We start from the raw sequence: 14,398 nt of genomic DNA on the forward strand, positions 1-14,398 counted from the left end.
GCGACACAGTGAGACACTGTCTCAAAAAACAAAAAAGAAATCCCAACGTTGGCTTACATAAGCAGGTACAGATAAAAGTTCAAGTATATCAGAGAAAAAGTTAAAAGCATTAAAAGTAAAAATTGAAAAGCTATCCCAATCTCATAAATACGAGCTGTTCTTACATTGGTTAATAAGGTGACATTGTATAAGAAAATGCATTCTGCGTGTCAATAGAAAACATTCCAATATTAACTTTGTAAGGTGACATTGTGTAAGAAAATGCATTCGAAGTGTCTACATTTAAAATGGTTACATTCCCAGCTGACCCACAAAAGTCTGGTTATTCATGGCATGCCTGAAGAATGGTGCTAAGAGAACGATTTAAAATATTACTAGCCATTTAGATCATTTTTATGAGAAAAATTCCATTCTACAGAAGACACTCAATCACATTTTACCATTAGAGACACAATTTTTAGTGTTGCTTTTGTCAGGAAATCTGTTCAAAGAACATGAAAAATATCTGGTCTGGTATTAGGTACGTGGAAATGTCATCTTGGAGCTGAAGATGTTTTAGGGCTTTGAAGCAAACCCTTCCCCAAACACCTTAGAAAAATGTTACCATGATGACGAATATCAACATCTGCAAAGAGTGGCCGGGCACGGTGGCCCACACCTGTAATCCCAGCACTCTGAGAGGCCGAGGCAGGTGGATCACCTGAGGTCAGGAGTTCGAGACCAGCCTGGCCAATATGGTGAAACCCCGTCTCTACTAAAAATACAAAAATACAAAAATTAGCTGGGCATGGTGGTACTCACCTGTAATCCCAGCTACTCAGGAGGCTGAGGCAGGAGAATTGCTTGAACCCGGGAGGCGGAGGTTGCAGTGAGCCGAGATCATGCCACTGCCCTCCAGCCTGGGCTACAGAGCGAGACTCTATCTCCAAAAAAAAAAAACACACACACACACACACACATCGGTAAAGAGTACGAGAGAAACTTGATCACAAACAGGCTGTGTGCAGGAAAAATGCACAAGAAGCTAAGAAGTCAAAAGTGACAGGGAAGGTAACTTTCTAGAAAGGTGACTAAAATAGCTGAGACAAGACTGCTAACCCTTGAACTCACTACTTCATTTTATGTTGTTCTGGAGGTTCCATAGCTGTCTGTACCTCACACCACCTCTCCATACAGTATGCAGGTAACAGGCCATGTGTGGTGGCTCACGCCTGTAATCCCAACACTTTGGGAGGCCAAGGCGGCTGGATCACTTGAGATCAGGAGTTCCAGACCAGTCTGGCCAACATGGTGAAACTCTGTCTCTACTAAAAATACAAAAATTAGCCTGGCATGGTGGTGCATGCCTGTCGTGGTGCATGCCTCCAGCTACTCAGGAGACTGAGGAAGGAGAATCACTTGAACCCAGGAGGCGGAGGTTGCAGTGAGCTGAGATACGCCACTGCACTCCAGCCTGGGCAACAGAGCCAGACTTCGTCTCCAAAAAAAAAAAACAGGATGCAGGTAACAGAAAGCAGGATGACAGCACACCAAGTAGCAGAGATGATGTCAGAGGCAGGCAGGCACAGCCACATTTGAGCATAGCAGATTTGGCTTCACCCTCTTCTCCCTCCTCCATAGACGGAAGAGACAACATCAGCTGTGCCTCCGGAAGGAAGCAGCACTGGGGTCAGTATCACAGGTTCCGCCTTCGACTCACTCACGGCTGGTCTTCCCAGGGGAGGAGTCACTGGGCAGCAGGTGGTACAGGTGAGTCCACTGGGTCACACCTACCAGGGAGCTCTCATTCCCCCTTGGACCTATACTTCCGAGAGCAACCAAGTGTCTCCCTCATGTGCCCCACTCAGCCATCAGCCATCACCGAATGTGAGGCAGGCATCTGATACTACTTCAAGCTGCTGTGGGAGGGGGAGGGGAGTCCTCTTTGCAGGGCTGCCCCCAACAGTCGGGTCTCAAGAGAGATGAAGAGGGCTGGGCATGGTGGCTCATGCCTGTAATCCCAGCACTTTGGGAGGCCAAGGCAGGTGGATCACGAGGTCAGGAGATCAACACCATCCTGGCTAACACGGTGAAACTCCATCTCTACTAAAAAAAATACCAAAAAAAAAAAATTAGCCGGGCATGGTGGCGGGCGCCTGTAGTCCCAGTTACTTGGGAGGCTGAGGCAGGAGAATGGCATGAATCTGGGAGGTGGAGCTTGCAGTGAGCCAAGATCACGCCACTGCACTCCAGCCTGGGCGACACAGCAGAAGGATCACTTGAGCCCCAGAAGTTCGAGGTTGCATTAAGCCATGGTTGCACCACTGCACTCCAGCCTGGGTGACAGAGTGAGACTGCGTCTCAAAAAAAAAAAAAAAACAGAAATAAAAGATGGAGGACAAGATTCGAGTGATGCGGCCACAAGCCAAGAAACACCACTGATTGTTGGCAGCCACCAGAAGCCAGGAGAAGGGGTGTGGCAGAGATTCTCCTGCAGAGTCTCCAGAAGGAACCAACCCTGTGAATGCATTGATTTTGCACTTCTGACCTCCAGGACTGTGAGAGAATAAATTCCTGTGGTGTTTTTTTAAGCTACCCAGTTTGTGGTCATTGTTATGGCAGCCCCCAGGAGGCTAATACAAAGACCAAACATTTTGCTTTAAAAAGCACAGAAGTGCCAGGCACATGGCTCATGCCTGTAATCCCAACACTTTAGGAGGCTGAGGCAGGAAGATCACTTGAGCAAGATGGCAAAACCCCGTCTCTACTAAAAATACAAAAATTAGTTGGGCGTGGTGGAGCGCACCTGTGGTCCCAGCTATTGTGGACGCTGAGGCGGGAGGATCACTTGAGCCCAGGAGGTTCAGGCTGCAGTGAGCCAAGACTGCGCCACTGCACTCCAGCCTGAGCAACAGAGCAACACTCTGTGCCAAAAAAAGAAAGAAAGAAAGAAAGAAAGAAAACGGAAAAAAAGCATAAACGCATAGAGTATAATTTAGAGCTATTTCCAATAAAAAGAGTTAAAATATTAAAACTTCTAGTGCCTAAAGTGTATCAGCCCCAAGCTACTTAGAAAATTCCTACGAAATGACTGGCACTTTAAGCACTCTAACAAGGGTTTTAGAGGATCTAAGCTCAGAAACTGCTCTTTCTTCCCGATTCCACTTGCCCCAGAAAGTCTAAAGCATTTTTTAAAATTGTAAATGAAAGGGCAAGAGAACATCAATCTGATTAGTCACCTACCAAGGGTCAGTGATTTTGTGACCATCATTTTAATTATAGTTACCAACATCAGCAACCGATACTCATTATAGTACGTGACTCAATGTTAAGTCTTTACAGGTTTCCTCTCATAATTGCCACTAGGTAGGCACTGGTATCCCTTTATTTATTTATTTATTTATTTTTTTTTTTGAGACGGAGTCTTGCTCTGTCACCCAGGCTGGAGTGCAGTGGCCGGATCTCAGCTCACTGCAAGCTCCGCCTCCCGGGTTTACGCCATTCTCCTGCCTCAGCCTCCCGAGTAGCTGGGACTACAGGCGCCCGCCACCTCGCCCGGCTATTTTTTTGTATTTTTTAGTAGAGACGGGGTTTCACCGTGTTAGCCGGGATCGTCTCTCGATCTCCTGACCTCGTGATCCGCCCGTCTCGGCCTCCCAAAGTGCTGGGATTACAGGCTTGAGCCACCGCGCCCGGCCGGTATCCCTTTATTATATACAGATGGGAAAACAAGCCTAGAGAGGTTAAGTAATCACTCAAACTCACACAGCTGGTAAGAGAAGTCAGGATCTGAATCCAGAACCTACATATGTAACAGCTGCACCTACCGGCTCTGCTGTACGACCTAAGCTGCCCAAGAAGTCCCATCTCAACTACATTTAGTAAAAGAAAACAGGGCCGGGCACGGTGGCTCACACCTGTAATCCTAGCACTTTGGGAGGCCTAGGCAGGCGAATCGCCTGAGGTCAGAAGTTCAAGACCAGCCTGGCAGACATGGTGAAACCCCTTCTCTACTAAAAATACAAAAAATTAGCTGGGCGTGGTGGCAGGCGCCTGTAATCCCAGCTACTCAGGAGGCTGAGGCAGGAGAATTGCTTGAACCCAGGAAGCAGAGGTTGTAGTGAGCCGAGACTGCGCCACTGCACTCCAGCCTGGGCGACAGAGTAACACTCTGTCTTAAAAAAAAAAAAAGAAAAAGAAAGAAAGAAAGAAAACAAGTAACAGAGACTTAATTTCCTTTTTTTTTTTTTTTTTAAAGATACAGGGTCTCGCTATGTTGCTCAGGCTGGCCTCCAACTCCTGGGCTCAAGTGATCCTCTCACGTCAGCCTCCCGAGTAGCTGAGACTACAAGTAAATGCCACTGCACACAGCTTAATTTTCATATAACTTCAAATTAGAGAAACTTTGCTTAAATTAATATGGTTGTCTGAAAGTTAGAATCCATCAGGAATTTTAATAATTATGCTGAATACTTAATGAACGCAGGATGAAACAAAAATAGCATAGCCAAAAGTTCCCATTCAAAATGATTTCCTTTAGGAAAAGTTAGCCAAATCTTAAAAACAAGCAAAACAAAACAAAAAACCTGCAACATTTAAAACTGTTTAAGGCCAGGCATGGTGGCTCATGCCTATAATCCCAGCAGTTTGGGAGGCCAAGGTGGGCAGATCACTTGAGCCCAGGAGTTCAAGACCAGTGTGGGTAACACGGAAAAATCCCGTCTCTACAAAAAAGAAAAAAAAAATTAGCCGGGTGTGATGGTGCGTGCCTCTAGTCTCAACTACTCAGGAGGCTGAAGTGGGAGCATGACTTGAGCCCAGGAGGTGGAGGTTGCAGTGAGCCGAGATCGTGCCACTGCACTCCAGCCTGGGCGACAGAGCGAGACTCTCAAAAAACAAAAAACAAAACAACAACAACAAAAAAAAACATTTAAAATACTCAGAAACTAAAAAATGAACTAGTAAATAAATCAAAATCCTTCCAGAGTTAAAAACATTCCTTCCAGAATTCAAATTCCTTTAATTCACTTTGATTTATGTATAACAAAATCAAAGGCTCCAGAAATCTTCAAATAATACAGCAAAGCACCGTAACAGTATGCTCCATCTTTAGACATATCCAGACCAAAATGTGCACATGCAAAATGCCAAATACACATGCTTACCCTTTCAAGTAGGTCTTATTTCTACCCCCAAACTCAAGAATTGTTAAAGATCATACAAGTAATTCCTTTCGCTTACCTGTCAGCCATATTTCTCCACTTAAAAAGCAAATTACTTGCAGAATCACCAATGGGCAGGTGCAATCTCTCCTTAAAATATTTGACAATGCCTTGTTCCTCCAAAAGCACAGGAACTCGGTATGTGGAAGAAACATCATGGATACATATGACCTAAATGATGATGAGAAATCACCTTACTTAGATGGATCTACTCAAATATGCCACCACAAGAATGAGACAAAATTCAGGAGAGACTGGCAGTTTATTTACAGTGATATCACACACACACACACACACACACACATACACACAAAAACCCAGCAACCAAAGCTAGCATCAGAATTTGCACATGGTTAACTTCATTTAATTAGAAAACTAATCCCAGCACTATGGGAGGCCAAGGCGGGCAGAGCACCTGAAGTCAGGAGTTCGAGACCAGCCTGACCAACATGGTGAAACCCCATCTGTATTAAAAACACAAAAATGGTGACATGCGCCTATAATCCCAGCAACTCAAGAGGCTGACGCAGGAGAACCGCTGGAACCCAGGAGGCAGAGGTTGCAGTGAGTCGAGATCGTACCATTGCATACCAGCCTGGGCGACAGAGCAAGACTCCATCTCAAAAAAAAAAAAAAGAAGAAGAAGAAGAAGTGTACACAAAACGACTGGACAGGTCAGGTGTAGTGGCTCACGCCTGTAATCCCAGCACTTTTGGAGGCCGAGGCAGGTGGATCATCTGAGGTCAGGAGTTCAAGACCAGCCTGGCCAACATGGTGAAACCCCATCTCTACTAAAAATACAAAAATTAGCCAGCCATGGTGGCACACACCTATAATCCCAGCTACTCAGGAGGCTGAGGCAGGAGAATCGCTTGAACCCGGGAAGTGGAGGTTGCACTGAGCCGAGAGTGCACCACTGCATTCCATCCTGGGTGACAATAGCGAAACTCTGTCTCAAAAAAAAAAAAAGATTGGATGCAAACAAAATGGCATGACAACATACAAATGCAGAAGTGTCCCTTCAATCTGCCATCACATTTTTCAAAGTAGTTCAGACTTTGGCAATGACTCTGAGGCATCAGGTGGGGGCTCTCCATCAGAGTGCTTTCCAAGACGCCAAAATTCAATTTGATCGTTTTTAGACTTCAGAGAACCCAGAGTTATAATCTGAAGAAAAGATTTCTGCCAAACCTCACCCTTTTCCTGAGTGCCATTTATATCCCTCTCTTTAAACTATAGGCAACTCCAATCCCTTATACCCAAACCTTATTGGAATCAAGAGACAGAGATCAGAGAAGGAAAGAAAAAAGAAAAGGGAATTATCAGAATACTGAGATGGAAAGCCCTGCAGAGCAGAGAACCTAAGCTCAAATCACAGTAGGGTTTCTGTACCAATGAAGTCAACTGAGCCCACTGGTGGAGTCAGAAGAGCTAGTGTGAATGTCAACGTGCTCGTGTGTTTGGGGTGACTTAAGCTGCCACAGGTAGAGAGGAGAAATGAGTGAAAGCAGTAAGTGTCCCAGTAGGAAAGACAAGATAAAGAGATGATAAGTAGGCTTCATGTGGTTCTCTCTCTAGAGGTTTGACTGTGAGTTAAATGCCCACTCTGGTAGGCTGGGCACGGTGGCTCACGCCTGTAATCCTAGCACTATGGGAGGCCGAGGCGGGTGGATCATCTGAGGTCAGGAGTTCGAGACCAGCCTGGCCAACATGGCAAAACCTCACCTCTACTAAAAATAAAAATAAAAATAAAATTATCCAGGCATGGTGGCAGGCACCTGTAATTTCAGCTGCTCAGGAGGCTAAAATAAGAGAATTGCTTGAACCTGGGAGGCAGAGGTTGCAGTGAGCTGAGATTGTGCCACTGCACTCCAGCCTCACTCTGTCTCAAGAAAAGAAATAAAGCCCACCCTGGTTTTGTGACATAAGTTGAGTGATCATGCAAAGAAACATGCATCCTACCCCTTAAGGGCTAGGGAGTCATGATTGGATCAAGGTGCCCGGCGCTTGCATAAATGCCGTGAAAAGTAATATGATCATTGAAGAGGCACAAAACACTGGCATCAGCAGAAGTGCCTGCCAGACAATAAAATCTAAAGAGCAGCACCAACCTGTTCAGGGTTCACGTGACAAAACATAGAAATCTTCTCCTTCACGGCCATCTCGATGGGCGTTGAACTTCGGCAGACAATCTGTCAAAGCCAGTTATGCGTCAGCAAACAGGATTCGTTTTCAGCAGGATGCCACATTCATTTCTTTTTACAAGAAACTTGGCCAAGTATATACTTGTTCACTTTGGACATTCCACTGGACTATTAGAAATTGGTCTGAGCACTAAAATAAGTATAATCAAATTCAGCACAAGTGTATCAGTAAGAACTCGAAACATCGAGACGTCTCTGGTGAAAAGAGTCCAGGCTCGTAAGTGTTGCTTCATTAACTATAAGAAAAGAGCTAGATCGAGGTTAACAAACTTTTTCTCAAAAGGGCCAGATGGGAAATATTTTGGGTTTGCAGGTCACACAGTCACTGTCCTGATCCTCAATCGTGGTGCAGTGTGAAAACAGCTACAGACAATATGTAAATGAATGGGCGTGACTGCATGATAATACAACTTTATTTACAAAAACAGGCACGCAAGTTGTGGACTGTTATTTGTCAACCTCTGACAGAGACTATTGGTGGTGACTGGATCACCTGCTATAAGGACACATCACTGTTTAGACTAAAAATAAGAGCAATGGGCTGGGCGTGGTGCAATCCCAGCACTTTAGGAGGCCAAGCCAGGAGGATTGGTTGAACCCAGGAGTTCGAGACCTGCCTGGGTAACATAGCAAAACCCTGTCTCAGGCCGGGCGCGGTGGCTCAAGCCTGTAATCCCAGCACTTTGGGAGGCCGAGACGGGCGGATCACGAGGTCAGGAGATCGAGACCATCCTGGCTAACACAGTGAAACCCCGTCTCTACTAAAAATACAAAAACTTAGCCGGGCGAGGTGGCAGGCGCCTGTAGTCCCAGCTACTCGGGAGGCTGAGGCAGGAGAATGGCGTGAACCCGGGAGGCGGAGCTTGCAGTGAGCTGAGATCCGGCCACTGCACTGCAGCCTGGGTGACAGAGCGAGACTCCGTCTCAAAAAAAAAAAAAAAAAAAAAAAAAAAAACCCTGTCTCTATAAACACACACACACACACCACACACAAAAATTAGTGCGCTGTGGTAGTGTACACCGCTAGTATCAGCTACTCAAGAGGCTGAGGTGGGAGAATCGCTTCAGCCCAGGAGGCAGAGGTTGCAGTAAGCCAAGATCGCAACACTGCACTCCAGCCTGGGCAACAGAGCCAGACCCTGTCTCAAAAAGAAAAAAAGAGCAGTGAAAACCCATCACAGGGTTATCACTGATAGCAGGGTTACAGGAAAATCCCAAGATTTCACCTTCATTCTAAAGAATCCGGGAATCATATAAATGATAGGACATCACACTTGCCCAACTATCAATGTGGCCCATCAAATGAGAGCCTAGGGAAGAATGGATTGAAGCAACACTTGAGGCTAAGGGAATAAGCCTTTTCCAGCTCCCAGACAGAAAAACCTCATTGTCATAGGAGCTGTTTGAGAATGAGAAAGGACTTAGATGATGATAAAGATAAAGAAGTGAAGGGCAGCCAGGCATGGTGGCTCTTGGCTGTAATCCCAAGCACTCTGGGAGGCCGAGGCGGGCAGATCACCTGAGGTCAGGGGTTCGAGACCAGCCTAGCCAACATGACAAAACTCCGTCTCTACTAAAAATACCAGGTGTGGTGGCATGTGCCTGTAATCCAAATACTCTGGAGGCTGAGACAGGAGAATAGCTTGAACCCGGGAGGCAGAGGTTGCAATGAGCCAAGACTGCACCACTGCACTCCAACCTGGGTGACAGAGGAAGACTCCGTCTCAAACAAACAAACAAAAAAGAAGTGAAGGGCCTGCTCCCAGAGACCTTTGGGATAGACTTACCCACTGTCCTCAACTCACCAAATCTGGAGACAGGCCTAACCCCCTCAGCGCGCGGACACTGTTTTGGGTGGGTTTGGTTTTTTGTTCTCCGGTAGCACTGAGCTGAAAAAAAATGGGGTCCCGTCAGCACACTGGACACTAGCTCCTATTGATGATTAACGGTGCCCCACGTTCAAATGCGGGACACATAGAATATCACAGGAAAACTTATCAAAGTTGCTGTCCACATACTTATCTGGAAAGCCCACCTGTGGGACAAGGCTAACATGGATATTACAGAAATTCTCTCTTTTCGCCTTAAACTGGAATTGTCTAAACGCTTCCACAAACGGCATTCCTTCGATGTCTCCAATGGTGCCTCCCAGCTGGGAATGGAAAACAAACAAAAAAAGACACAAATGACCACACATCTCTCACAGTACACAAGCTAATAAAAAGAGTTCTTAATAAACCGAGCATGAGAACTAAAGTTTGATGGTTACACAGAGGTTTATAAATACATTCAAAATCACTAAATTGTGGCTGGGTGTGTCAGCTCACGCCTGTGATCCCAGTGCTTTCGTAGCCAAGGGAGGAGCATCACTTGAGCCCAGGAGGTCAAGGCTGCAGTGAGTCGTGATCATGCCACCGCACTCCAGCCTAGCTGACAGAACAAGACCCTGTCTCTGAAAAAATATAAAAATAAAAAATAAAACTTCATAAAAGATTTCTCCACATGTATAGTCTTCAGTAGCCCACTGCTTCATTAAAACTAACAACAAGGCCAGGTGCGGTGGCTCACGCTTGTTATCCCAGCACTTTGGGAGGCCGAGGCAGGCGGATCACAGGTCAGGAGATGGAGACCTTCCTGGCTAACACGGTGAAACCCCTTCTCTAATAAAAGTACAAAAATTAGCTGGACGTGGTGGCGCACACCCAAGTAGTCCCAGTTACTCGGGAGGCTGAGGCAGGAGAATCGCTTGAACCCGGGAGGCACAGGTTGCAGTGAGTCGAGATCATGCCATTGCACTCCAGCCTAGACGACAGAGCAAGACTCCGTCTCAAAAAAAAAAAAAAACAACTAACATCAAATCTCCTTAATGCAGCCAACAAAAGGCTCTCAGGACCTGGCCCTTGCATTGAGTCTCCAGTGCCATCCGGTCCCCTCCCCACTGGCCTCTTGGGTACTCCATGCTCTTCCTTCCTGCCCCTCAAGGCCTCCTACCCTCCTTCTTCATCTACAGCAACCTCTTTTTATCCTCCAGTCCAAGAGAGATGCATCCTCCCTGGAGGGCGGACTCTGACCCCACCCCTCCACCTACAGCAGCCTACATCCCACTAGCCCTTGTCACAGCACTGTACGCATCCTAGGAACTCAGCACAAGTTGCCTCTATTTCATTTCCGTCTTTGTTTCCTGGCTCTCTACCCCACTAGACTGTAAGCCCCATGAGGGCGTAAGCCCAGTACCCTGCAGGCAGCACTGGAGGTTTACTTTAGTAGTCAGGACAGGACAGAAAGGTCCTGAAATTCAATATAAGCCCTAAGTAACGGTGTTCTAGCACCTGTTACCAAAATTACAACAGAACCAAAGCCAGGGCTGGGTGCAGTGGCTCACGCCTGTAACCCCAACACTTTGGGAGGCAGGCATATCACTTGAGCCCAGGAGTTTGAGACCAGCATGGGCAACAAAGTGAGACCTTGCCTCCACAAAAACATAAAAAATTAGCTGGGCATGGTGGCACGGCACCCATGGTCCCAGACACTCAGGAGGCTGAGGTGGGAGGATTGCTTGAGCCTGGAGAAGTCCAGGCTACAGTGAGTCATGATCATGCCACTGCACTCCAGCCTAGGGGACAGAGTGAGACACTGTCTCTTTAAAAAACAACAACAACAACTCAACGAAATGAAAACATCACATGCAATCAGGAACTTGGCAGGAGTGAAGAAGCGAGTGTAAGTACCCACTAAATACAAGGCACCAAAATCTAATTTTTAAAAATCATTTATTTTCTCTAAGGAAAAATAGAGGTCTGCGCTTAAACTAAACCGTATGCTTCCGTCCTGTGTTTTGATGGGGATTCTCGGGGGGGGGGGGGGGGCGGGGGGGGTGTCAATAATAGTGAACGCGAAAAGGAAGCCAACTTTAAACATTATCCGCTTCTGCCCTCACGTGGTCAACAGTGGTACTACAGTCTCTCTGCTAATTCAGAAGTTCCCATTACCATACCTCTAGGTCACCATCATTATTGTGTTCAGAAACTTTCAATACAACTATTGGAAAAGTTTGAAGTTAACTGTTGCCCCAAATAAAAGGGAAAATATCACCCATAACAATACTTTATGCTGAAATGGAAGCAGCAGCAAATTTATGAGATGTGCAAAGTTGTTTTTGCCTGTCTTTAATGAAAGGAGTCTTTTTCTTTCTTTCTTTTTTTTTTAGAGACAGTGTCTCGCTCTGCCACCCACGCTGGAGTGCAGTGGTGAGATCATGGCTCACTGCGGCCTCAAACTCCTGGGTATAAGTGATCCTCCCGCCTCAGCCTCCCAAATAGCTGGGACTACAGACCTGCACCACCACACCTGGCTGAGTCTTCTTTTTTGGAAAATAAACAAGAAGAGAGAAAGAAACATGTTATTCCTTTAAGACAAGCATCAATTATTTCAGGTTCATGCCAAGATAACTCGTACTAATATAAATAAAACCTGTCAGCTCCACTGGTCTGAGAAGTTGAGGTCTCACTCATAAAATGGCTTTGAAGACATTTCAACAGCTCCTCTATGATTAAAACTGAAAATCAGCTTTGGCAGTCCTTCTTCAAAACCTTAAATGGTGCACAGACACAGCTGTTGAACACAATTTACAATGAACCAAAGAAGATGTTGACCACTAGTATCCAATAATCAAATATAAACATCAGGGTTATAATGGAGAAGGGGTTCTGTTTGTCAGTTTCCCTGTTTCCATAAAATTTAAAATCCAGCCAATGAGGTCCTGGAGAGCAGGAGTCAGATCACACTCAACCTCACATCCCTAGCAGCTATCATCAGGGCTAGTACATATTAAGTGCTAAATTAATCATTGTGAAGGAAAACAAGTCAATCCAAAGGTAGAATAAGAAATAAAATTAGAAATTTGCCAGGTTGGCCAGGCGCGGTGGCTCACACCCGTAATCCCAGGACTTTGGGAGGCCGAGGCGGGTGTATCACCTGAGGTCGGGAGTTCAAGACCAGCCTGACCAACATGGAGAAATCCCGTCTCTACTAAAAATACAAAATTAGCCAGGCATGGTGGCGCATGCCTGTAATCCCAGCTACTCGGGAGGCTGAGGCAGGAGAATCGCTTGAACCCGGGAGGCGGAGGTTGAGGTGAGCCGAGATCACGCCATTGCACTCCAACCTGGGCAAAAAGAGCAAAACTCCGTCTCAAAAAAAAAAAAAATTTGCCAGGCATGGTGGTGGTACACCTGTAGTCCCAGCTACTTGGGAGGCTGAGGCAAGATGATTGGTTGAGCTCAGAAGTTTGAGGCTACAGTGGGCTTTGATCGAACCTGTGACTAGCTACTGCACTCCAGCCCAAGGCAACATAGCGAGACCCTATCTATAAAAAATAAATAAATAACCAGTAACTTTATCAGCTCTACTATTAACAAAATGGATCTTCTACATATCATGATATCTGCTAACACTTACATTGATGACAATAATAATACCTAACTTACATTTACTGAGCACTTCCTAAATGCCAGACATTGCAAAGTGCTCTTTATTATTGCATTTAATCCCCAAACAATCCTGTCATTATCTTATTATTACAATATTATATTATTACCACATTATTACAAATGAGGACGTTAAAACTGTGAGAATTTTCCAAAAGTCATACAGGCATCTGAATACTAGTTAATAATTTTTAAGCACTTACTATATCTGTGACACCATTCTAAGCACTAAGTGTAGAGACTTATTTAATCTTCAAAACAACGAGTTAAATGAGTTACAAATGAGGTAAATGAGTTAAAGAGGCACAGAGAGGTTGAGCAAACTTGCCCAAGGTCACCCCCTCCTCCCTGTAAGTAACCTTGCTAGGCTACAAACCCAGCCCGTTTGCCTCCAGACTCTTTTTTTTTTTTTTTTTTGAGACGGAGTCTTGCTCTGTCGCCCAGGCTGGAGTGCAGTGGCCGGATCTCGGCTCACTGCAAGCTCCGCCTCCCGGGTTCATGCCATTCTCCTGCCTCAGCCTCCCGAGTAGCTGGGACTACAGGCGCCCACCACCTCGCCCGGCTAGTTTTTTGTACTTTTTAGTAGAGACGGGGTTTCACCGTGTTAGCCAGGATGGTCTCGATCTCCTGACCTCGTGATCCGCCCGTCTCGGCCTCCCAAAGTGCTGGGATTACAGGCTTGAGCCACCGCGCCCGGCCCGCCTCCAGACTCTTAATCACTGAGCTACACATGGCTCAGGGGTCACTGCAGAAATACGAACCAAGACGGCCTGACTAAGAACCAAATTGGTCATTATTCTGCTCTTTCGCCGGGCAATTAAGCCAACTGACATTTAGAGGAGGAGGATATGGATGTTATTCTCATTCTGCATGTGGAGAGGAAGGGAACAAGGTGAAGGAAGTGAACAAACGGCAAGTTCAAATACTACTTTTTTTTTTTTTTTAAATTAAGACAGGGTCTGGCTCCATCGCCCAGGCTGAAGTGCTGGTGCAATCATGACTCTCTGCAGCCTCAACCTCCCGGGCTCAAAAGATCCTCCCATTTCAGATTCTCAAGTACCTGGGACTACAGGTGCGTACCACCATGCCTAGCTAATTTTTGTAGTTTCTGTAGAGACAGGTTTTCGCCATGTTGTCCAGGCTGTCTCAAACTCATGGGCTCAAGCAATCCTCCCACCTTGGCATCTGAAAATGCCAGGATTACAGGCATCAGCCACCTCGCCCAGCCACTAGCTTCTTTCTTTAAACAGCTGATACTAATCACTTATCACCTCTACCATCTGACTTCCCTAACCCAGTGTCTCTTTACACTTCCAAAGCACTTCGGAAATACTTTTCAAATAGCATGCACTAGACTGCAGTCTGTCGTGTGTGGACAGGGTGGCCTGCAAGTTCCCCAAGGGTAGAGACTGTGCCCATCCCAGGCCCCAGCACAGAAGAGGCCCTCACATTGACTTTATCAGCAGCTGATCAGTCTCCACAAGCAGATCACTGCACATCTACCCAC

At 46.1% G+C, this 14,398-nt stretch overlaps 1 protein-coding gene across 3 annotated transcripts in view; it reads right to left on the reverse strand.

Annotated features, from left to right (window-relative positions):
* CTPS2 (CTP synthase 2) overlaps nt 1-14,398 on the reverse strand; it is a 121,274-nt gene that overhangs the window by 93,716 nt on the left and 13,160 nt on the right. For all 3 annotated transcript variants that reach the window (XM_045384400.2, XM_045384401.2, XM_045384402.2), the window contains exons 5-8: nt 9,441-9,557; nt 9,211-9,294; nt 7,313-7,393; nt 5,221-5,372 (exon numbers count right to left, since the gene is read on the reverse strand). In XM_045384400.2, the coding sequence (XP_045240335.1) occupies nt 5,221-5,372; nt 7,313-7,393; nt 9,211-9,294; nt 9,441-9,557 (434 nt within the window). The remainder of the gene's footprint in view (nt 1-5,220; nt 5,373-7,312; nt 7,394-9,210; nt 9,295-9,440; nt 9,558-14,398) is intronic.

Source organism: Macaca fascicularis, chromosome X, assembly GCF_037993035.2.
Source record: "Macaca fascicularis isolate 582-1 chromosome X, T2T-MFA8v1.1".
Taxonomy (NCBI): Eukaryota; Metazoa; Chordata; class Mammalia; order Primates; family Cercopithecidae; genus Macaca; species Macaca fascicularis.